The 23,615-nt window shown below is 40.2% G+C and overlaps 1 protein-coding gene across 1 annotated transcript in view; it reads left to right on the forward strand.

Annotated features, from left to right (window-relative positions):
* Positions 1–312: 312 nt before the first annotated feature.
* CDS1 (CDP-diacylglycerol synthase 1) overlaps positions 313–23,615 on the forward strand; it is a 63,258-nt gene continuing 39,955 nt past the window's right edge. Inside the window, exons 1-3 of the mRNA XM_006198190.3 lie at positions 313–590; positions 16,915–17,042; positions 22,254–22,350. Coding sequence (XP_006198252.2) covers positions 474–590; positions 16,915–17,042; positions 22,254–22,350 — 342 coding nt within the window. The 5' untranslated portion in view covers positions 313–473. The remainder of the gene's footprint in view (positions 591–16,914; positions 17,043–22,253; positions 22,351–23,615) is intronic.

Consider the following 23,615-nt stretch of genomic DNA (forward strand, 5'->3'; position numbering starts at 1 on the left):
GGGGGCGGGGCGGGGAGTGGCAGGGCCCAGGCGGCTGGCGCCCCGCAAAGCGCTGAAGCAGGTCACGCTTCTTCCTTCCCCGTCCTTTCTTCTCCTCCCACCTGGGCCTCTGCGTGGGGACGCGCACCTGGCAACCGGCAACCGGGCTCTGCCGCGCGCCCGCCTTCTCCGCTCCGGCCGGGCGCCCCTCGCCTGCCCTGCACCCCGAGCCGGCTCCTGGCGCCCGCCCCTCGCCCCTCTGCTGGCGCCGCGCTCGCTGGAGGCGGCCTCGAGCGCTCGCTCGTTGATGCCGTTTTGGGGGTGACCCGCGCGGCGGCGGCTCCTCCACGGTGGGGGCGTGCTAGTGGCCACAGCTTTGCCGGACGTCGAGTGTGCGGCTGCGGGGTGGCGGGGAGGCCCGCCGGCGAGACCTCGCGCGCAGCTCGGGTTTCGGGACGCTGGAGGAGACCGCCTCGGCCGCGCGGGAGCGGGAGATGTGGGAGCTCAGGCACCGGGGAGGCTGCCCCGGCCCCGGGGGAGCGGTGGCGCCGCCACCCCGCGAGGGAGAGGCGGCCGGCGGCGACCACGAAACCGAGAGCACCAGTGACAAAGTAAGTAGAGGCGCGAGAAACGCACACCCGGGACACCTGGGCCGGGACACCTGGGAGCGAGGGTGGGGCTCCAGAGGAATGTCAGGTGAAGCTGCCGGCTGCGCCGCCCTCCCGGCCTGGCTTAATTTCTTTCTTACTCAAGTGGGACTCCAGCGAAGGTACGTTTCCCAGGATGACTGCGACTGCTGCCAGGATAGCTGGATGATTCAACTTGCCTCCAATATAGTTTCTGCCCCTTCCAGTCCCCTCCCCGGGGTCTGGGGCCGACGCTAGCATTGGGATGGAGCCTGCCATCCTGGGAGTTGCTGTTTTCTAGTAGCTCCCACCTCGCACCTCTTTTCGGTAGAGGGACAAAGTTAGTAAGGGCTAAACTTAAGACATGCACCTTCGGTTCTAGCATGTCATTGGATCCTGACGCCGGAGGCTCGGCTTCTGCGCTCCTCCATCAGCACTTTCGTTTCCTCTGTCCTTTTTCAGTGTAAGAGGTTTTGGAGGTTTGAGCGTCTCATGCAAGTGACTCAGTTGTAATCCTCCAACTTCTTTTGATTCCACGGCAGAGGATTTCATTTGACCTGACACCTTAATTCATGAGGACTTTTTAAACTCCCATTTCTTGCTTCACATTCAAGAATAGGTAGATGTAATGCCATTATTCTTTTAAAAGATATTCAAGAGTCAAAGTTCAGCTTATTCGGTAATACAGTCGTGCAAGTAGGAATTTTTAGGGGGGAAAAACGCAGTTTTATGACGTTTTAGACTGAATGGTGTAGGAAACTGGGCCAGACCGTAGATTATTGTATAAAATCTTATGTTTATAAAATTTTACTTCATTTTAAAAGCTGCAAGCCCTTAGGGCTGTTCCTAGAAGCATTCTTTTTTGGAAGCAGGTATTGCAGTTTGAATTACAGAAGTGAAGTAGGTAGCCCACGGTCAAGTCAGTGGCCTTTTGGAACTAGAACCTGTTTCCTGATTCCCTTTCTTCTGGTTTGTACTGTTGCTGAGACTCACTTGCAGTTCTGACTTGGGGAGGGTTCCACCTGGACCTTGATGTTGGTGAACTTGAGGTGACCCAAGTTATAAAGCCCTGGTAGAAACATATCATGCAACATCATGAAATAATTTAACAGTGATTTTAGGAATGAACCTTCAGAATCTATGGGAAGACAGATCCTTTTTTTCTTTTTCCTATCCTTGATAGGCAGGTGGAATAAAATGAGTCTGCGATAGAACACATGTGTCAGGGAATTACACAAAGTGTAAGTTTCCAGCTCCTGAAGGTTGATGTTACAAAGCTGGAAACAGTGGGCTGAGAATAGTTTTTGTGAAAATTGCCTTGGAAACTAGACCGAAAATAGAATTAATTTGGTTGTGATTTGTTTTGTTTTAACACTGGTATAGTTTAGAATCGAGGAAATATCAGCTTGTCCATGTTCACTTCCTTAACTGGGAGAAGGTAACACACTTTTAATAAGAAAAAAACATGTTCGAGGAGGCCATCCATAAAGTAAGTTTTGAATTAATTAGTTTCTTAACACCCTAATATATTTAAAATGGAAATTACTTCTCTGGTTTGATTGGATTCATTAGAACTGTTGTCTCAAGCTATCTGTGACTCGGTTACCTCACTGCTGTATATTTATGTATTTATTTATAAATGCTGCTGCATTGTTGGTTTTCATTAATACATACCCAGCTGACAGTAGATCTGTTCTGTTAAGATTTCTGAGACAAGGATGAGCATTTTTCAAACCATGTGTGAAATATTGCTTGCTTTTAGAGTTTATCCCAAGGAACTTTTGACTTGGCAAGGTTTGAGTCACTGAACTCTATCCTCTGTCTGTCCTTTCTTATCAGGGTGTATATCTGAATGTACCTGTATTTCCAGGTCAAGGGCTGTTATAAAATCAGTTTGCACATAGGAGGCTGGTTAATATTTGGTGCATATAAACTCTTTAAGTGCCTTCTCCATTCAAGTTGCAATGAAGGCAGAACTCCTAGGAAATTGATGAAAGAAGCAGAAGAGATGTGTTATATTCTGCTTTTGTCGTGCCATCTTGTAGTCTTTTTACAATGGTATTATTAGCATGACCTTTGCATTGTTCAGGATGTGGAGACTTATTCTGAAAGAGGACTCTGCTCTAGAGCATTAGCAAGTGAAAACATGCTTCTTACCTATAGGGGAGTGTTCCCAGTTGCTAAATGCTGGAGTAATACTTGAAAGATCCCAAGACCACCACCTCAAGGAATCCCCCCACCCCGGGCATATATATGAGTTAGATTTATTACAGTTCTGAACAGCTAATTGATCAGAGTGTTGGATGCTTTCGGTTTTCTCAGTAAAGTAAGATCTCAGAACCACAGAGCTTCGAGGGATTTTAGAAACAGTTTAGTTCAACCCAATTTATACATATAAAAGTAAGCTTACCCTGGAGTGTGTCTGTTTTTCAGCTCAAAATGACCTGGAGCAAGTGGCAGAGCTGGAACTAGAGCTCATCTCTGACTGGGATACATTTGGGATGTCGTTTTAGGGAGCATGATGTAAAAGGACCAAGAGGCAACTATTACCCAACTCAGTGAAGATTCAGTTGAACTAAAATAACACAAATTTGCTGTGAACCAAATTAGCATAGTTCTTAACTCAGTAGCAGTCATTGTCATAATAGAGGCTTGTGGAGTAATTTAGAGAAAACAGTTATCTTACATCTTTATTTGCTCTGCAACTGTATTTGTTAGGAATATCCCCCATTTAGTAGTTGAGAATAAGAAAGCACCTGGAGTGATTTTGGCCTGGGACTGCCAGGTGAAGGATGCTGAAGGAATGAGTGAGTCAAGGAGGCCAGGGCTGAACTGGCTGACCACAAATTCGGGTCAGCAGCGAACTGGGCTGAAGCCCAAAGAGGGTTATTGAAGCTCTGGACGGACTGAGAGAGACTGAGCAGTTGGAAGTGAAGCGGGGACCTGACTGACTGCACCAGAAGTGGGAGAGAAGGGGGTGCCCTTGAAATATGTGGCCTGAAAGGGGAGCACAGGAGGACTAGTGTACCCTCAGATGAGGTCCCCATGTGCTCGTATGTGGGGTTGCTTCTTTGATACAGATTTTGATTTGCTAAGTTGAAGGTGAAACAATCTGGAAGCCAATTAACTTTTGTCCTTCCTTATTTAAGACATGTTTCTTTCATAAATACTCTAATATTTTTTAAACAAATTTTTAATTTTGGAGGTTGTGTTTCCATAAATTCTTCATTTTGGCACACTTCCTTGTGAGTTGTCCTGGTGTCACCAGCAGGTATACTAAACATTTTCTCTACTTTTTTCCATCTAAATATATTAATAAAATATGAATATTTAGATCTAGACTTCCAGAACACCATTTAGGCTAGTGGTCCCCAAGTGTTGATTAATTGTTAGTCAATATTACCATCTAAATAAGTTTCCACGTTGCCATTCGCAGGGTGTTCATTTTATTTAGCAATAGCTTTTGAATGCTGACTCCCCAGAAATCACCAACCAACCAAGTGATAAAGACAATGTGGAGGTTATGGCCATCTGCGGTGAGGGAGAACACCACCTTGGCACAGACCTTTGGCAGTGTCTCGGAGGGGGAAAGGCAAGATGGGATTTTACTGAAAATTGAATGTTTGATTTAAGGCAGATCCTTCAACAGAGACTTGATTAGGATTGGGTAAGGATCCCAAGGTAACAGTTTAGGACTGGTGGCAATAGCCAGGCAAGGATTTTGACACAAGAGTTTTAAGAGTCTTAAGAGGAAACTTGTTTACTGGTGCCTCCTGTTGATGAATTGATGTCTTTCAGAAGTTCTTGTGGTGAACAATTAACTCCAGAGCAAGTCTCTGAATAGTAAAGTTATGGTAATGAAGACAGTGGGATTCTGAAGTCATTTTCATGGCAGCAGTAAGCTACGTGAGGGCGAGGGTGGGTGGTTTCTTTCTCACATCTTTAAAATATGGAAACAAGGGAGGGAGAGAAAATGCTGAAATCAGGAGTATAACCTAATGTTCTTTCAAGTAAGAACTGTTTAGTGTCAAGATTTGTAAAAGGCCTCCTCCTCTTAGGCACAGAGATCTGTGTCACTTGAGCGTTTCTTTTTGCTGCATTGCAATTTTAATGCTGAACTAGGTACAGGGATCAGTGTGAACCTCAAGGGACCCATTGTGGAGAAGCTGACCCTGGTTGTCTGACTCACTTTTTAGGGGACCAGGTGTAAAAGGAGTGGAAGTTGCGATTGATTATTGTGATTGATTTAATACATCATCCTTTGTTGCATTCTAGACTGCTGCTTACCTTCTTTAGAGGATTTTTTTTGGAGCCATCATCTTGAATGGACTGGAGTCCCCTGACCTTGTTCTTCCTGTCTTCTCAGTCTCCAGTATTGAGAAGCATCTCGGTCCCTTCTCTACCACTGGCTCCTGTGCACTCTTCAGGAGTCACCATGAGCTATAAGTGACATATGCTAAATTGGCCATGCTCACACTGTGCAGTTTGGTAAGCTTTGCTACATATATACCCCCATGAATTCATCACTACAATAAAGATAATGAACATACCCGTCACCACTAAAGGTTTGCTCCTGCCCTTTTGTCGTACCCTTTTTACCCCAAGATAACCACTGATTTCCTTTGTGGCACTAGACAAGAGTGCATTTTCTAGAATTTTCTATAAATGGAATTCTGTAAATACATGTATGCATATATACATATGCATATGTATGTACATATACATACTATATGTACATTTTGTCTGCCTTGTTTTTACTCGGCATAATTATTTTGACAGTCATCCATATTGTTGCATACATCATCATTTCTGTTGCCGAGTAGTATTCCATCATATGGATGTAGCCCAGTTTGTCCTTTTTGACATTTGAGTTGTTTCCAGTTTGGAGCTATTACAGATAAAGCTGCCACAAACATTTGGGTATATACTTTCATTTCTTTTGGACAGATATCTAGGAATAGCATGACTGGGTCATAGGGTAGATGTACACTTAAGTTTTTAAGAAACTGCCAAACTGTTTTCCAAAGCAGTTGTACCATTTTACATGCCCACCAGCAGTGTGGGAGAGGTCTGGTTTCGACACACCTTCTCCGAGACTGCATATGCTCAGTTTTTAAATTTTGGCCATTATAGTACGTGAGTCACAGTGTCTCCTTGTGGTTTGATTCACTTCCCGAGTAACTAATCATGTTGAACATTTCTTCATATGCTGATTTGCCATTTGTGTATTGCCTTTGATGAAATGTCTGTTCAAATATTTTGCCCAGGTATTTTAATAGACTTGATTGAATTTTGAGAGTTCTTTATTCTGGAGGCAAGACCTTTATTTGACATGTGATTGACAAATATCTTTTCCCAGTCTAGAGCTATTTTCTCACTCTTTTTACAAGTATCTTTTGAAAAGCAAAAAAATTTTAATTTTTGTGTAGTTCTGTTTTGGTTTTTCTTACATACTTAGTGTCATATTTAAGAAATCTTTATCTAATCCCAGGCCCCCAAGATTTTATGGAATGTTTATAGTTTTATGTAAATGTCTGTGATCTGTTTTGAATTAATTTTTGTAAATGGTGTGAATTTCTTTCTTTTCTTTGCATATGGATGTCTAATTGTTCCAGCATCATGTATTGAGTTACGTTTCAACTTTGTTGAAATCAGTTGGCTGTATGTGTGTGTACTTATTTCTGGACTTTCTTCTCTATTCCATTGATCATTTTTTCTTTTATGTCAGTATCAAGCTTGATTACAACTTTATAATAACGTTTGATAACAGGTAGTGTAAGTCTTTCAATTTTGTTTCTTTTTCCAGGTGGTTTTGGCTCTTCTAGGTCCTTTGCATTGTCATATAAATTTTGGAATCAGTCTGTACATTTACACACACACACACACATACACATACACACACACACAGCCTGTTGAGATTATTGGGATTGCATTGAATCTCTAGGTCAGTTTTGGGGGGGGAATTATTTCAGTTTCCCTTCTGCATCCTAGCTATATTGCCTAAAGCTGTGTAAACTTGAGCACTTCACTTAACCTTTCTGAGCCTAAATTTTTTCACTTACAAAATGGATGTGATTACTTACTTACCTCTAAGGTAATGTGAGGTATAAATGTGTCAGTATTTGTAAAGTGCTTTTGCTTTTATTTTCTAAGTACGTTTCACTGTAGGAATTTGATTTATAGGATAATAAAGAAACTTTAATTTTTCAATTTCCATTCATCAGTTACCAGAAGTATTTTTATTATTATTTTATATTTGGAAAAAAAGTAGCCCTTCATAGTCAGAAGCCTTCATTTTACATAAGTGCTACTGAGGTCCCAAGGAAGGTAACTTGGCCAAGATTACTCAGCTAGCAAAAACAATTGAGAATTTCCTATTTTAATCTTAAACGTTAGCATGAATTGAGAGACTCAGTTCATTCAATATTTATGTAGTGCCTAATAAATGCCAGTCACTATACAAGGTCTTCTGCCAGCCTCTTGGGATTCAAAAGTGAGGCCAATGGTATTTCATCTTCTCGCAAAGCTTACGAACTACTAGAAAATACAGACAAGCAAGCCGATCATTTTAATTTAGGCTAACAGGTAAAAACTAGGAGAATTGTGGAAATACAGCTGGTGAGCAACTAACAAGGAGCAGGAAGTCAGGGAAGACCTTTCTAAAGGAAATGAACTTGGAGGTGAGGTCAGAGTGAGCAGTAGCCAGATGTGAGGAGTAGGGAGAGGAGGATGGGAACTGGGGTGTGGGCGAGAGAGACAATGCACTGTTAATACTTTGAACATAGAGCAAACATCTAGATGAAAGAGAGAGAATGGCACTGTGTGCAAATTAGAGGGTCGTCAAGAGGGGCTGGAAGAACAGGGTCCAATAATGAAAACAGTAAAAGCAGTGTTAAAGTAGTTTGGCTTTATCCTGGTGGTTGTAACACTAGAGAGTATTAAGATCAGATTTGCGGTTTAGAAAGGTTCTTTCTTATGTTGAAAATGAATCAGAGAGGGCAGGATAGAGGGCACGGGATGTAAGGTACACGAAAGAGGGTGATGCTCAGCGAGGGTAGTAGGAGAGGGTGAGGATGAAGATGGGGGAAAAGTGAGTGACAGGTCTGGTGCTGCCTGACTGAATGTGCTTTGGTTAAAGATGCAGGTGTTAAGTTGACAGCCAGGTTTCTGACCTGAGTTAACAGGCTTGGTGATGCTGTCTTCATCTAAGTAGGAAATCCAGAAGGGGCAGCAGGTTGGGTGTGGAAAAGAAAGAGGTCAGGTGGCTTATGTTGAATTTCAGGTGATGCTTGTAGAAAACCCACCCGGAGATGGCGTTCTGGGAGCTAGGGATGCAGGTTTATGGGGAGTCATCAGTGTACAGAGGGATGGAGAGGGAAGCTGTGAGGGTGCATGAGGTTTCCTAGCACCTGGTGGGTGCTAGGAGAACAAGGAGCTTAGGTGGAAGGTGGAGGATCATTGTCTTTAAATCCTGGGCTTGAGAAGAATCTCCTAGTTTGGTTTTCTAAAACACTTTAAGTACCTTCATTCAGCATGCACATGCCTCCTGGCTCTAATTATTACTACAGTATTAGTTCCATTTTTTTCTGTGATCACCAGTCGCTCTTGTTTTCCTTATCACACCTGGTCTGGCATCTTTGTAAGAGGGTGCATACAGGAAACACAGAAACACAGGAGTGTCTGCTACTAATCCTAGCAGTGAAGTAACGTTGCTCCCAAATGCCACTGCTTAGGAATTGTCTTTTATTATTTAGTTATTAGAATAAAATGTAATAATCGAGTTAAATCTTACATTTTTCATTTTGTGTTTCTTGAAGGTACATAAAACAGAAATCAGGAGCTTAAATAATACAAATAAAAGCTGGACAGCTTTCTTGAAGGTGTGGGGGGGGGAGGGCTGTGGCACATCATTGTTGTTGGCCAGTGGACTTTGAGGTGACTTGCTGAACACTTGAGTGTTTCGAGGAGCACGGTTTGAGTTCTAGCCCAGTGCTTTTATTTTATAAGGAAAACAAAGGCTGAGTTTCTTTAAGGTTAAGTAATTTGCCTTTTGTCATACTTCTAGTTAGAGGTCAGCTCTCATATCTGGGGGTTGCAAATCCGTGGATTCAACCAATTGTGGATCAAAATATTTGAAAAGAAAAAACAAAATTTCAGAAAGTTCCAAAAAGCAAACTTGAGTTTGCCGCATACTCGCAACTGTTTACATTGTATGTATAAGTATTTACATTGTGTTAGATTTTATAAGTAATCTGTAGGTGATTTAAAGTGTATAATTTAAAGGGAGGATGTGTACAGGTTAGGTACAAATACTATGGCTTCTCCAATTTTGGTATTTGAGGGTAATCCCCTCTCCCCTGCCTGACAACTGTACTTGCAACTCCCGACTCCTAATCTGGTGCTCTTTCTACAACCTGGTAACGTGCCTTCTTGAGCCACTTCCATTAGTCACCATCTCCACCACCACTCACACCACACTTCCAACACTCTGGGTTATTGAAGGTTAAAAAAAACAAGAGTAACAAGCAAAGACAAGAAAAGTGAAGTGTTGCATTGTTCTAGATGTCACAGACCTGCTGGCATAGCAGGCTCACTGCAGGCCCCCTGATGTTTTCAGGGGACGTCCTGTCTTGTGGTTTATTAGTCACCATCTCTCTTTGTTTAAGCCACTCTGGGGCCATCTAACCATGTCACAGTGGGAAGGTGTGGTATGTCTGTTTCATTTGTCATTTTTGGTATAATGACACATTTAATTTCATAGCTTTTTAATAAGAAGGTGATAGTTAGTAAATGAAAGCTAATTATTGCTTTATGAAAACTGATAGTGCTCCCCCAAGGCTAACATTTTATTTGGTAAGCCACTTAGGGAGGTATTGGATTCAGTTGTAAAAATAGTTTACGACTTTGTTAACTTCACGAGTCCTTGGCAATATATTCAGTGCTTCCATTTTATGTGTAAAGAAACAGTTAAAAGAGGCGATGAAATTTGCCCAAACTTTGGTGCTAATAGGGGCTGAGTTTGGTTTGAGATTGCTAAACATCCTGAATTCCTACACACCTTCATTGCTGGGATCACCTCTGGCCCAACAGTCTGCTCCGTGTTCCTTCTGCTTGTTCACCTCCTGTGAATACTCTCTTTCCTCTGACCCGGCTCAGTCCCCCTGCCCAGTGTCTCCTTCTGTAAACCTCCGTCCCAGAGCGTTTGTCTGTGCAGCACTGTTTACTGAAGGTTGCTGGTGGGGCTGGGTGGAGGAGAGGAGGGGACGTAGTAGGCGTCGAGGTTGTTCATTACAGCAGAGTGAACAACTTCAAAACTAAGCATTAGGCAGCTCTTTTCTTACGATTCCTTGGCCACCCTGTCCCTGGAGGGTCTGCAGTGACCACCTTTGTCTAAAGGCCTCAGCATACACACTCAGCTCCTGCCCATGCACTCTGAGAAGTCAGTTTGGGTTTCAAATAACTTTATACAATCATTCCAGCAGAGCAAATGCTTTTGATCGTAGTTTGCCTGTAAGTAAAACAGCAATGGTGGTATCTATTTGATGTGCTTCATTAGGACTGTCGTCTTTAAAAAAATTTATTTCTGTACAATGTAGCCTTGTAGCTTATTTTATACTTAGCATTTGGTACCTCTTAATCCCCTGTCCTTCCCTTGCACATCTCCCCTTCCCTCTCCTCACTGGTAACTACTAGTTTGTTCTCTGTATCTCTGAGTTTGTTTCTTTTTTGTTATATTCTTTTTTTTTTTTTTTTTTAGATTTCCACATATAAATGATAACCTACGGTGTTTGTCTTTCTCTGTCAGACTTATTTCACTAACCATAATACCTCCCAGGTCCATTAATGTTCTTGCAAATGGCGGAATTTCATTCTTTTTTTTAATGGCTGAGTAGTGTTTTATTGTGTCTGCTCGCATGTGTGTGTGTGTGTATACACACATACCACATCTTCATTATCCATTCATCTATTGATGGACACTTAGGCTATGTAAGTAGTCCTGCAATGAACATAAAGGTCCATATGTCTTTTTGAACTAATATTTTTGTTTTCTTCTGGTAAATACCCGGAACTGGAATTGCTGGATCATATGATAGTTCTATTTTAAAATTTTTGAGGAATCTCCATACAGTTTTCACAGTGGCTGTACTAGTTTACATTCACACCAACAGTGTACAGTGTTCCCTTTTCTCCACATCCTTGTCAACATCATTTGTGGTTTTTTTGACAGTAGCCATTCTAACAAGTGTGAAATGATGTATCATTGTAATTTTGATTTGCATATCTTTGATGATGAGTGATGTCAAGCATCTTTTCATGTGCCTGTTAGCCACCTGCATGGTCTGTTTGGGAAAAAAGTCTGTTCAGGTCTTCTGCCCATTTTTAAAATCGGGTGCTTTGGTTTTTTGATATTGAGTTGTATGAGCTGTTTATATATTTTGGATATTAATCCTTTATCAATCATATCATTTGCAAATATTTTATCCCATTGAGTAGGTTGTCTTTTTATTTTGTTGATGGTTTCCTTTGCTGTGCAAAGGATTTTAAGTTTAATTAGGACTCATTTGTTTATTTATACTTTTGCTTACCAAAAAAATACTGCTATAATTTATGTCAAAGAGTGTTCTGCCTGTGTTCTCTTCTAGGAGTTTTATGGTTTCCAGTCTTACATTCAAGTCTTTAAACCATTTTGAATTTATTTTTGTATATCATCTGAGAAAATGTTGCAATTTTATTTTATTTTTTTCCTGTAGCTGTTGTTTTCTGGTACCACTTATTGAAGAGAGTGTCTTTTCTCCATTGTATGTTCTTGCCTTCTTTGTTGTAGATAAATTGACCATAAGTGTGTGGGTTTATTTCTGGGCTCTCTATTCTGTTCCATTGGTCTTTGTGTCTGTTTTTATGCCACCACCATGCTGTTTTAATGACTGTAGCTTTGTAGTAGTCTGAAGTCAGGGAACATGATACTTCCAGCTCTGTTTTTCTTTCTCAAGATTGTTTTAGCTATTTGGGATCTTTTGTGTTGCCGTAAAGGTTTTAAAATTATTTGTCCTAGTTCTGTGGAAAATGCCGTTGGCATTTTGATAGGGATTGCACTGAATCTGTAGATTGTCCTGGGTGTAGTATGGTCATATTAACAATACCAGTTCTTCCAATCCATGAACACAGTGTATCTTTCCATCTCTCTGTGTTGTCTTCAGTTGCTGCATCTGTGTCTTATCGTTTCCTGAGTACAGGTCTTTTACCTCTTTAGGTAAGTTTATTCCTAGGTATTTTATTCTTTTTGATGTAATGTGTAAATAGGATAGTTTCCTTAATTTCTCTTTCTGATAGTTTGTTGTTGGTGCGTAGAAATGCCACAGCTTTCTATGTCCTAATTTTGTGTCCTGTAACTTTACCGTCACTGAGGAGCTCTGGCAGCCTTTAGTGGTGCCCTCAGGCTTTTCTATGTATAGTATCATGTCATCTACAAGCAGAGACAGTTTTACTACTTCTTCCCAATTTGGGTTCCTTTTATTTCTTTTTCTTGTCTGATTTCTGTGACCGGATTTCCAATACTGTGTTGAATAAAAGTGGCAAGAGTGGGCATCCTTGTCTTGCTCCTGATCTTAGAGGCAGTGCTCTCAACTTTTAGTTGTTAAAGATGATGTTAGCTGTGGGCTTACCATCTATGGCCTTTATTATGTTGAGGTATGTTCCCTCTATACCTACTTTGTGAAGAGTTTTTAACATAAATAGGTATTGAATTTTGTCAAAACTTTTTCTGCATCTTTTGAGACAATCATATGATTTTTATTATTGTTTGTTAATTTGGTGTATTACATTGATTGATTTGTGGATATTAAAAAATCTTTCCATCCCTGAGATAATTCCTACTTGATCATGGTGTATGATCTTTTTAATGTACTGTTGGATTCGGCTTGCTAATGTTTTGTTAAGGATTTCTGCATCCATGTTCATCAGTGATACTGGCCTGCAATTTTTTGTGTATGTGGTATCTTTGTCTGGTTTTGTTATCAGTGTGATGTTGGCCTCATGGAGTGAGTTAGGAAGCATTTCCTCCTCTGCAATTTTTTGGAGTAGTTTGAGAAGAATAGGTGTTAAGTCTTCTCTAAATGTTGGGTAGAATTCACCCGTGAAACCATATAGTCTGGCTGTTTGTTGTAAGTTTTTTAAATTACTGATTCCATTTCATTACTGGTAATTGGACTATTCATATTTTGTATTGCTTCCTGATTTAGTCTTGGAGATTGTATACTTCTAGGAATTTTCCATTTTTTCTACGTTGTCCATTTTATTGGCATATAGCTCTCCATAATAATCTCTTGTGATGCTTTGTATTTCTGTGTTATCAGTTGTAATGTCTCCTTTCTCATTTATTATTTTATTGACTTGGACCCTTTCCCTTTTTTCCCCTATGATTCTGGCTAAAGGCTTATCAATTTTGTTTATCTTTTCAAAGAAGCACTTCTTAGTTTCAGTGATCTTTTCTATTTTTTGAAGTGTCTCTTTCATTTATTTCTGCTCTCATCCTTATGATGTCTTGTCGTCTATTAACTTTGGGTTTTGTTCATTCTCCTTTCTCTGGTTGCTTTAGGTGTAAGGGCAGGTTGTTTATTTGAGATTTTCCTTATTCCTGAGACAAGCTTGCATCTCTGCAAACTTCCTCTTAGAGCTGCTTTTGCTGTGTCGCATGGGCTTTGGATCGCTGTGTTTTCACTTTCATTTGTCTCCAGATATTTCTCTTTATTTCTTCTTCAGTTCGTCAGTGACCCATTGGTTGCTCAGTAGCACGTTGCTTAGCCTCCATGTGTTTGTGTGTTTTTTGTAGTTTTTTTTTCCTTGTAATTGATTTCTGGTCTCGTGTTGTGGTCAGAAAAAATCACTTGATATGGTTTCAGTTTTCTTAAATTTACTAAGGCTTGTTTTGTGGCCTGGTGTGTGCAGCATGTGATCCATCCTGGAGAATGTTCTTTGTGCACTTGAGTGTGTATTCTGCTGCTTTTGGATGGAATGTTCTAAATACATCTGTTAAGTGTATTTGGCCTAATGTGTCATTTAAGGCTAGTGTTTCCTTACTGATTTTCTGTCTGGATGATCTGTTCACTGATGTCCGTGGGGTGTTAAGGTCCCCTACTATTATTGTGTTACTGTTGATTTCTTTGTTTATGAATATTTGCTTTCTGTATTTACATGCTCCTATGTTGAGTTCATATATATTTGCAATTGTTATATCTTCTTTTTGGATTGGATCGTTGATCATTATGTAACGTATGTCTTTGTTCCTCGTTGCCGTCTTTATTTTAAAGTCGACTTTGTCTGGTATAAGTATCATTATCCCAGCTTTTTCTTTTTTTTTTTTTTTTTTGCATTTGCATGAAATACCTTTTTCCATCTGCTCACGTTCAGTCTGTGTGTGTCTCTAGATCTGAAGTGAGTCTCTTGTGAGCTGCATATTTATGGATCTTGTTTTTTTACTCATTCAGCTGCTCTGTGTCTTTTGATCGGAGCATTTAGTCCATGTACATTTAAAGTATTTATTGATACGCATGTTCACGTAGCCATCTTGTTCATTGTTTCAGAGTTGTGTTGGTAATTCTTTTTTGCTCTTTTTTCTTCTTCTGTTCCCTTCCCTTGTGACTTGCTGGCTCCCTTTAGTGCTATGTTTTGGTTCCTTTCTCTTTTTTGTGTGTATCTAGTATAGATTTTTGGTTTGTGGTTACTATGAGTTTATACACAGCTATCTGTATATATACGTGATTGTTTTAAGTTGCTGATCTCTTAATTTCAAAGGCATTTAACAACCCTGCATTTGTCCTTTCCTCCCCTCGTAGTTACTGCTTTACATCTTTTGTGTATCACTTGACTATTTATTGCAGAGAGAGGTGATTCTACTACTTTTGTCTTTTAACCTTCCTACTAGCTTTGTACGTGGTTGATTTACTACCTCTACTGTATATTTGCCTTTACCAGTGAGCTCTTTCCTCTCATGGTTTTCATGTTTCTGGTTGTGGCCTTTCCTGTTTCCCTTAGAGAAGTCCCTTTAACATCTGTTGCATAGCTGGTTTGGTGGTGCTGAACTCTTGCTAGCGTTTTCTTGTCTGTGAAACTTTTGACCTCTCCATTAAATCTAAATGAAAGCCTTTCCAGCTAGAATATTCTTGGTTGTAGGTTTTCCCCTTTTGTCATTTTAAATATATCATACTACCTTCTGTCCTGAAGAGTTTCTGTTGAGAAATCAGCTGGTAGCCTTGTGGGAGTTTCCTTGTACGAAACTCACTGTTGCTTTTCCCTTGCTGCTTTTTAATATTCTCTATCTTTAATTTTTGTCACTTAAATTATAATGTATCTTGGTGTGATCCTCTTTGGGTTGATCCTGTCTGGGAATCTGTGCTTTCTGGACCTGGATATCTGTTTCCTTTCCTAGGTTAGGGAAGTTTTCAGCTCTTGTGTCTTTCAATATATTCTCTGCCACTTTCTTTATTTCTTCTCCTTCTGGGACCCCTATAATTCCAATGTTAGTACACTAGATGTTGACGTGAAGCTCTTTTAAACTGTCCTAACTTTTTTTTTTTCCTTTTTTCTTTTTTCTGTTCACTTCAGTGATTCCCACCATTTTGTCTTCCAATTCACTGGTCCATTCCTCTGTATCACTGAATCTACTGCTGAGTTCTTCTAGTGCTTTTTTCATTTCAGTTATTGTATTCTTCATCTTTGTTTGGTGGTTCTTTACATTTTCCAACTCTTTGTTAGAAACTTCTAATTTCTCATTCTGTTCATCCTTGCTCTCCAGAGTTCTTTGATCATCTTCATGATCATTATCCTGAACTCTTTCTTGCATAGATTGCCTATCTCCACTTCACTTAGTTCTTCTTTGGTTTTATCTTGTTCCTTTGTTTGAAAGCTGTTCTCTGTTGCCTCATGTTGCCTAATTTGCTGGTGGGCATGGCCTAAGCCCATGGCGTTCTTGGTTCTGGGGCTAGTGCCTGCCCACTGATGGGTCTCTGGCTGCAGGGCCCGTGGATTCCAAGTCCAATGCCGAGGCACTGGTGTCTGGGGCTAGGTCCTTGGCCCTCTGGTGGAAAGGGCCATGTCCAGGGGTAGCTGTTGGCTCAGGGGTTCTTAGGCAGCCTGCCTGCTGGTGGGTGGGAAGTGGGGTAGTGTCCTAAGACTAAGCCAGAGGGAGAATTCCAGATCGGTGCTTGCCACATCAGTGTCTGGGTGGTGGAACAAACTCCCCAGCATGGGTGCTGTCAATGTCCCTGACCCCGGGGTGAGGACCAGTTGACTCCTGCCTTTGCTGGAGACCTGCCAACATTAGCAGGATGATCTGACCCAGGCTCCTTTCAAATTACTGCTTCTGTCCTGAGTCCCAGAGTTTGTGAGATTTTTCTGTGCACCCTTTAAGAGTGGAGTCTCTATTTCCCACAGCCCTCTGGGTCTCCCAAAAGTAAACCCTGCTGGCCTTCAAAGTCAAACATTCTAGAGGCTCATTTTCCCCATTTAGTACTCCCCGGGCTGGTTCCTGACATGAAGCTCAGACCCCTCGTTCCTAGGAGAGAACCTCTATGATTGTAATTATTCTGTTTGTGGGTTACCCACCAGGGGGTATAGGTCTCGACTGTAGCACAACTCTGTCCCTCCCCCATCTTCTTGTGGTTCCTTCTTTGTATCTTTAGTTGTAGACAATCTTTTCTAGTAGATGCCTCTCTTCCTCGTTAAGAGTCGTCCTGTAAATATGTGTAATTTTGGTGTGCCCACAAAAGGAGATGATCTCAGGGTCTTTCTACTCCTCCATCTTGGCTGAGCTTCTCTTTTGAGGATCTAATAAAAATGATGGAAGTTTAAATGCTGAGTATATGTATACACACACACAGAGAAATGCTATGCCAGTGTAATATATTACTCCTGTTGTTGATGCTTTAATTGTAATCAAATAATACAAAAAACGGACTGTGTGCAGTCGATCAGAATCTACATGGAGTTAACATCATGTTCTCTGTTAAGTTGCAAAACAAAACACATTTGATTCTGTGGTAAATTTCTGATTTAGATAATGTAGGCATTCTTCTTTTGTGTCTTTTGTTTAAGTTAATCCTTTATATTGATAGATTTTAGCAAAGATAATCAAACTCTTCTAACTAGGATATACAACCATGCTTGAATATTCAAGATAAGTTAATAGTTATTTCTTTGTTTTAAGTTATGTAACTGAGAGTTTACACACTGAGCAATAAATAAATGCATTGGCAAGCATGTGCTTTTCTTCCTTTTATTTTGCTAAGTGATTTTATTTTTCCTTTAATTTTAGGAAACAGATATTGATGACAGATATGGAGATTTGGATTCCAGAACAGATTCTGATATTCCAGAAATTCCACCATCCTCAGATAGAACCCCTGAGATCCTCAAGAGAGCTCTGTCTGGTTTGTCTGCAAGGTATGATTGGTTGAAGGTGAATATAATGGGTGTACAAGATAAGCTGAGAGGTTTGGACCTGTTCCCTGGACCATGTTCAGTATAATAACTTTCACCTTTTTTAAGTTTTAGAGCTATGAGAGAGAAGGCTTTATGCTTTTTCATCATAAATGAGGCATGCTATTAGATGCTTGATGTACATCCTTTCATTAATCCTTAAAATGTTGTTAAGTATGAGAAAACCAAGTCTATGGGTTAACTAGAGAAGGTTACAGAGCTAGTAAGATGTGGACCTGGCATTCCTGCCCTAGTCTGCCAAGTTTCTGAAGGCAGTGATCCATTTACCACATCAGATTGCCTTTTAATGGTACTGGAATATCTAATAAAGAACATTCTATATTCTCTGTTCCCTGTTTTTCAAATGCCAGATGGAAATAGGTAATTTTTTCTTTTAGCTGAGGTTTAAATCATTGTCCAAAACTTCACAACCCTTTACCATTTTGTACCCCCAAGAGACACACAGACGTCTGTTTCAGCTGCTGTAAAATGTAATGAATCCATTTTTGACATTACTGTGTGTGATATCCTGTTGATTTCTTTTCTGTTTAGTAACTGTTCTATGTTATCAAACAGAACAAAAAAATTCTGGATTACTAATTTGGAGTTTGAAAAACACTGATTTAGTCATGGATAATAAATAAAATATGAGCTTTTCTGATTTTTAATTTCCTAGAAGATAACCATAATAGAATAAATTAAAGTTTTCATTTTTTAACCAATAGAATAAATTTTTGCTATTATTAAAAGCCTGATTATTATTTTAATAGTTCTCGGTCCCAGTTGTTTTCATGACCTAGTACACAGATGTACCTTTGCTTTAAAATCTAACCTGGTCTATCTCAGATCTGAATTCTTTTCATATTGAGGTTATATAAGAATGATGCGGTATTCCTACGTATCATTCATAACAAGATTTTCTTTGATTTTTTTTTTCTGGTGTAAAGTAACAATAGCAAGTAGTAGTAACAGGAATTTATTGATCATATATATTTGCTGAGTGCTGCTCCAAGCACTTTACATGTATTGACTAACTTATTTTCAAGGCAATCCTGTTACACAGGTATGGTAATATACCTGTTGTATAAGTGGGGAAACTGAAGCACAGAAATATTATTTATCAAGGGTCACGTAGCTGGTAAGTGATAGAACCACATTCTGAACATAGTCATTGTGCTCTAGTTATGAAAGCCTTGGTCTTAAAAATAAATAGCAGATAATATATGACTAGTTTCAATCTTTTAAAGAAAATTTTCTGTAAAGGTTATGTTAATATTTGAAAATCTATGTCTGACACATTTTAGCCTCTTTTTATTTAATACCCCGAATAGTCTGCCTTGCAAACACTTAGAAGCTGTAGATGCATAGGAGTAAAAATAATAATTATGTAAGAAAGTTACATAGATTGCAGAAGAAAACCCTATAATCCTCCTACCAAGACACTGATATTTAGAAATCTGTGTTGTTTATCTTCGAAACTTTTTTCTTTTGCATTGTGTGTTTGTGTGTGTGTGTAAAATGTAAAAAGAGCATCGTACTGTTTTCTGCCTTGTTATTTTTATTTTCATTCCATGGTATTAGACACAACGTCCTTAAATATATGTAAATATGATATATTCCTTTATATGGCTATAGTTCAATTTAAACAAGTATTGCTGGGCATTTAGTTGATTTCTAAATTTTCACAGTTAAAGCCAACTCTGCTTTAAACTTCTTTCTTTATAGCTAACTTTTATTTACTGTCCATAATTTTTTTTTAGGATAAAATTTTAAAAGTGACATTGCTTGGTCAAGATTTATGTTCATTTTTAAGGCTCTAATATATAATGCCAGAAAGAGCGTAAGTTGTTGAAATTGGAATGGGCTTGAAAGGACTTCAGTCACCTGGCAAGTTGTCCCAGTCTGTTTATTGACATGTGTATGAGTCTGTGGAAATGAATATTTATTAGCCTGTGAAGTCTGGCTCTATCCTTTAATGAAGGGCTTCTTCAGCAATGAGTCTAATTTAGTAGTTCCCTCCAGGGGCGGTGCCCTGGATTTTGCACCTTCCCCCAGTCAGTGAACATGGGGCAACATCTGGAGATACATTAGGTTATTGCAACAAGAGATGGTGCTGCTAGCACCTAGTGGGTAGAGGTCAGGGAACATCCTGCAGTACATAGAACAGCCCTTCACAACAAAGAATTAACTGGCCCAAGTGTTACTAGTGCTGAGATTGGAAAACTGTGGACATAGCCAGGCGTAGCCTTTCTGATGCTCTTGTACTCTGTGATGCCGTCTTCCTTCTCTCTGGGAACCTGCACCTTCCTGTCCATTTCCTCCTAAGGCTGGTAGATGGACTTCCTCAAAAATCTTGCTCTTTGCTAGATGGCCCACCAAGTTCTTGTGTATTCTTGAGGAGTGCCTCTGTGTCCTTTTCCTTGATTCAAGTGCTTTTGCTGTCCCAGGTCTTTGATGATTTATGTTTGTGCCACTATAAAAATGTATTTTTTTTAACTTTGTCATTAGTTTTGAGATAAAAAACATTCAAGAGTTGAGTAACAGTTAAATATTGTGCATCACATAACTGATTTGAGCAATAAGTGTGTAACCACCTTAGATAATCACTTTTAAGGACACTGTTTAATTATCTACTTTTTAGAAATCTCGTTTCTAGTTCGTATAGGTCCTGGAGACATGAGACTTGAATGAAATTCTCCTCTACTGATTCTGAGTTCCTTTATCTAAGACAATCTGTGAGGTGTGATGACTTGGACTCAAAATTAAGGCTTTCTCCTTTACTGTAGGAAATTGAGGTAAAGGAAATTGAGAATTTTGAATTTGGAACCAGACTGGATTTTAGTAACAGTGGTATTTTTTTGCATATTAAAGCTCTGTTTTGAATTAGTGCTTCTTCCCTAAGAGATAATTTTTGGTTACTGTTATCAATAGACATATCTGCTACTAACTACTATATATAAAAATAAACAACAAGTTATACTGTATAACACAAGGAACTATATTCAGTATCTTTTAATAACCTATAATGAAAAGAAATATATGTATATGTATGTATGACTGAAACATGCTATATGCCAGAAATTGACACAACATTGTAAGCTGACTATATTTCAATTAAAAAAAAAGACATATCCATTATAGTTAAAAATGTGGTTTCATGTGCTTAACTTTGTATTAGGTATTCTTGGGAGATTGGGGGAGACATTTTAATTAAAATAAGGAAATTAAGTCTTTGATCTTGTTGGGGAAAGGGAATTTTTCTTGCAGAAGCTACCATTCTCTAAAATTGAAAGCCAGCCCTCTAACATTAGAGGTACACTTGGACCTTGCAGCTCCCACCTGGGGACTGATTTCTGACACTTGAGTAGTGTCCTTTTCTCTAGGAGAGGTTCTGGATAATTCTGCGTCTGAGAATTGGTTATAGAAAGAGTTTTATTTATTTATTTTATAATTTTTTTTTGTAGGGGGGTGGTAATTAATTTTATTTATTTTTTTTACTTTTTCAGTGGACGTACTGGGGATTGAACCCAGGACCTAGTACATACTAAGCAAGTGCTCTACCATTTGAGCTATACCCTTCCCTCTGAGAATCAGTTATAAAACAGGGCTAAATGCATTTCTGAGGTTCATGCAAACTGGACTGGATTATTATCAGGAGACTGGTTTAGGGTTCTTTGTTTACCTCTGACTAGCTCCGCAGCCTAGCCCGGTTTCCTAATCCATTTGTTCATCCTCAAACAGTTCAGCCTGTAAAACCAAAAGGAACCTTTCAACCATAGCAGTTTTGACTCTTCACTCATTTCAGCTCAGCCCCAAAGCTTATGGACTCATGAAAAATGTATGAGTCTCCATAGTTTGTTAAACAGTAGAGGGAAATAAAGCCGGGTAAGTACAATTTGACCACCTCATGAAAAACCTTGGAAGCTGGATAAAAGAGCTTGAGCTTAATGTTATTGGTGTTTCAGATCTCGAGCGCAGAAAGGACATGATCACAGGAATATCTGAGGAAGAGTAGTTAGCAGTATCTAGACTATACAGGACAGTGATTGCAAGCAGGGGATGTAAATCAGTATTTGATAAATGGACGAAAGCAGCTAATATTTCTGTTGTAGGGAAGAGAATGAGGGCTTGTGCTTAGAATACAGTGCATATGTGTTACCAGATGTTGAATCGAAGTCTCTTCTGACGTAACTTAAATGCTATCATTTGAATTAATAGAAATCAGAAAATTCTTTAAAAAAATTTACTGCGAGTATAATGTAAAATGGGTGTAGAATGAATGAAAGAAGGAGGTGGCAATTTTAGATTCAGAAATCCTCATTCCTTTATAGGTATTAGTAGAATAATTTGGGGTGTTTTATACAGTGGTTGCTGATATTTTTCATGACATGGCCATGTAAAGAGTGAAAATGTTTGTAAGCTACACTGGGGGTGAAGTGTGAGGCTGGGTGGGGGGCAGTTGGGCTCCCCAGGCCCTTACTGACAGCAAAGGGTTGAGGGAGGTCAAGTCCCAGCCTACCGGGGAACCAGCCAGGTGTCCCAGCAGGGAAGCTCTGCTCTGAGAACCAGCAGAGGGCCAAGGAGAAGAGAGCAGTTTTCTGCTAAATTCTCTGTCCCTCAGGAAAGCAGGCAACACACATTGAGCAACAGAAAGAAGTGCCCTTGCGTGGCTGACCTCCCTGCGCCTTCCTTGTTTCCCTGAAATCGCTGTGCTCTCCAGTTTCAGTTCCCTGTTGTCCTTTCTTTAATTGTACTCACTGGAAGGCCGTGCTTTCTGGCTTACACCACCTCAGAATCGCTACGGTGTTTATCAACCACCTTGAAGGAGGGGCGTCCTTTGAGAGGGCTGAGCGCCTGGCTCCTCCTGCCCTTCCGATGACCCCGGCGGAATATGCACACATCCCCATTGGCCACTTCCCAGCCTCGTGATTCATCCTTACTCACACTGAACACAATCTAGTTTCTTTCTTTAGCTAACATAATTTTTACACTTCATTTAGCTCTCAGTGCGTGAATGAATGCTATTGGTCTGTTTGGTTGGTTTTTGTTGTTAAAGTAGGGGATTCCTGAAGCATAGTTAAGAGAAATCTGTAAGTTTGGCAACTCAGTACCGAAACAACACAAAACGACTTAAGAACACGTTCAATGCTAACTTTTCAAACTTTTCCTTTGCAGGTGGAAAAACTGGTGGATTCGTGGAATTCTTACTCTGACTATGATTTCGTTGTTTTTCCTGATCATCTATATGGGATCCTTTATGCTGATGCTTCTTGTAAGTGTTTTACTTTTGCCCAGGTGTCTCTTGCTTTGTTTTCCGGTATTGATATGACTGAAGTAATTTGAGCATGTCATGAAAAAGAAGGTAATTTGAGAGTTGGTGGTAACAGCAAATTTAGTTCCGTTAAGCATCTTCTGGTTCACGAAATGCTCTGAACTGTTCTTTCCCATTTGCAAGGTGGCCATTCCATGTGGTCATTCAGCAGAGACCAAGTATGCATAATAGATACACATCTTTGTGCCAAGCATAATGTAGAACAGAAACACAAACACATGACTTCAATAGCAGGTCTGACTACTGGCTAGACCCCAACTTCAGCGGACTCAGTCTAATGGCAGAGACATGTAAATAACCACATGAATAAATGGTATAGTAAATGAGTAGGAGCAGACCTGTGACAGATCTTTCAGAAGAGCATGGTAAGAAAATTACCTCATCCAGTCTGAGAAAGAGATGAGGGAAGACTTCCAGGAAAGGTGATGCCACACCTGAGTCTTAAAGAAGCCCCGAGCAGGGGAAGGCATTCCAAGGTGAGAACATCAGGGGCAGGGGTGTCGGTAACAAGAGACTGGTCTGTTGGGGGGTTTGCGGGTTATACACATGGAGGTGTCTAGGGATGGGACTAGGGAGGTGAGCAGAAGCCATTCTGGGATTTTGTTGTGTACAGGAAGCCCAACAAGTCATGAAGCCACACAAGTATTTTAAGCTTTTAATTCATCCATTTAGCAGATGCTTCAAGATACCTGCTATGTGCCAGGCACTAGTTCTGGGGAGTGGTACTGGAAAAAGCACACCTGTGTCTGCCCTCAGGGAGCTTACTGTCTACATTTTAAGGAATTGATCAGATATATACTCACAAACTGTAATAAGTATTTTGAAAAAAAAGAATGCCCTGAGAGCAGAGCTGGGCGTCTTCCAGACTTTATCCAGTGCCCAGCACATGCAGTGCGATCTGAAGGCTGAGTAGGGGTGAAGGGGGGAGCTTGGGGGAAGGGCTATCACAGCAGAGAATTCCCTGTGTATAAAAGCCTTGGTATCTAAGGAGACATGAAACATTGGAAGCCCAGAGTGGTAGAAGTAAGAAGGAGAAATTTTGTTCAGCAAATTCATCAAGCCCTTCCTGAGTGCTGAGCGTGGTTTGGCGGTGAGCGGTGAGGGCCTGCTCGCAGGGGAGTGCACGGTGTCCCTCTTTTTTATTATTTTCCTTCATCCGTCTCAGTTAGTTCAGCCTCCTCTTATATACTCATCCCCCTGTTGTC

The sequence above is a fragment of the Vicugna pacos genome, chromosome 2, assembly GCF_048564905.1.
Source record: "Vicugna pacos chromosome 2, VicPac4, whole genome shotgun sequence".
In the NCBI taxonomy this organism is placed as follows: domain Eukaryota; kingdom Metazoa; phylum Chordata; class Mammalia; order Artiodactyla; family Camelidae; genus Vicugna; species Vicugna pacos.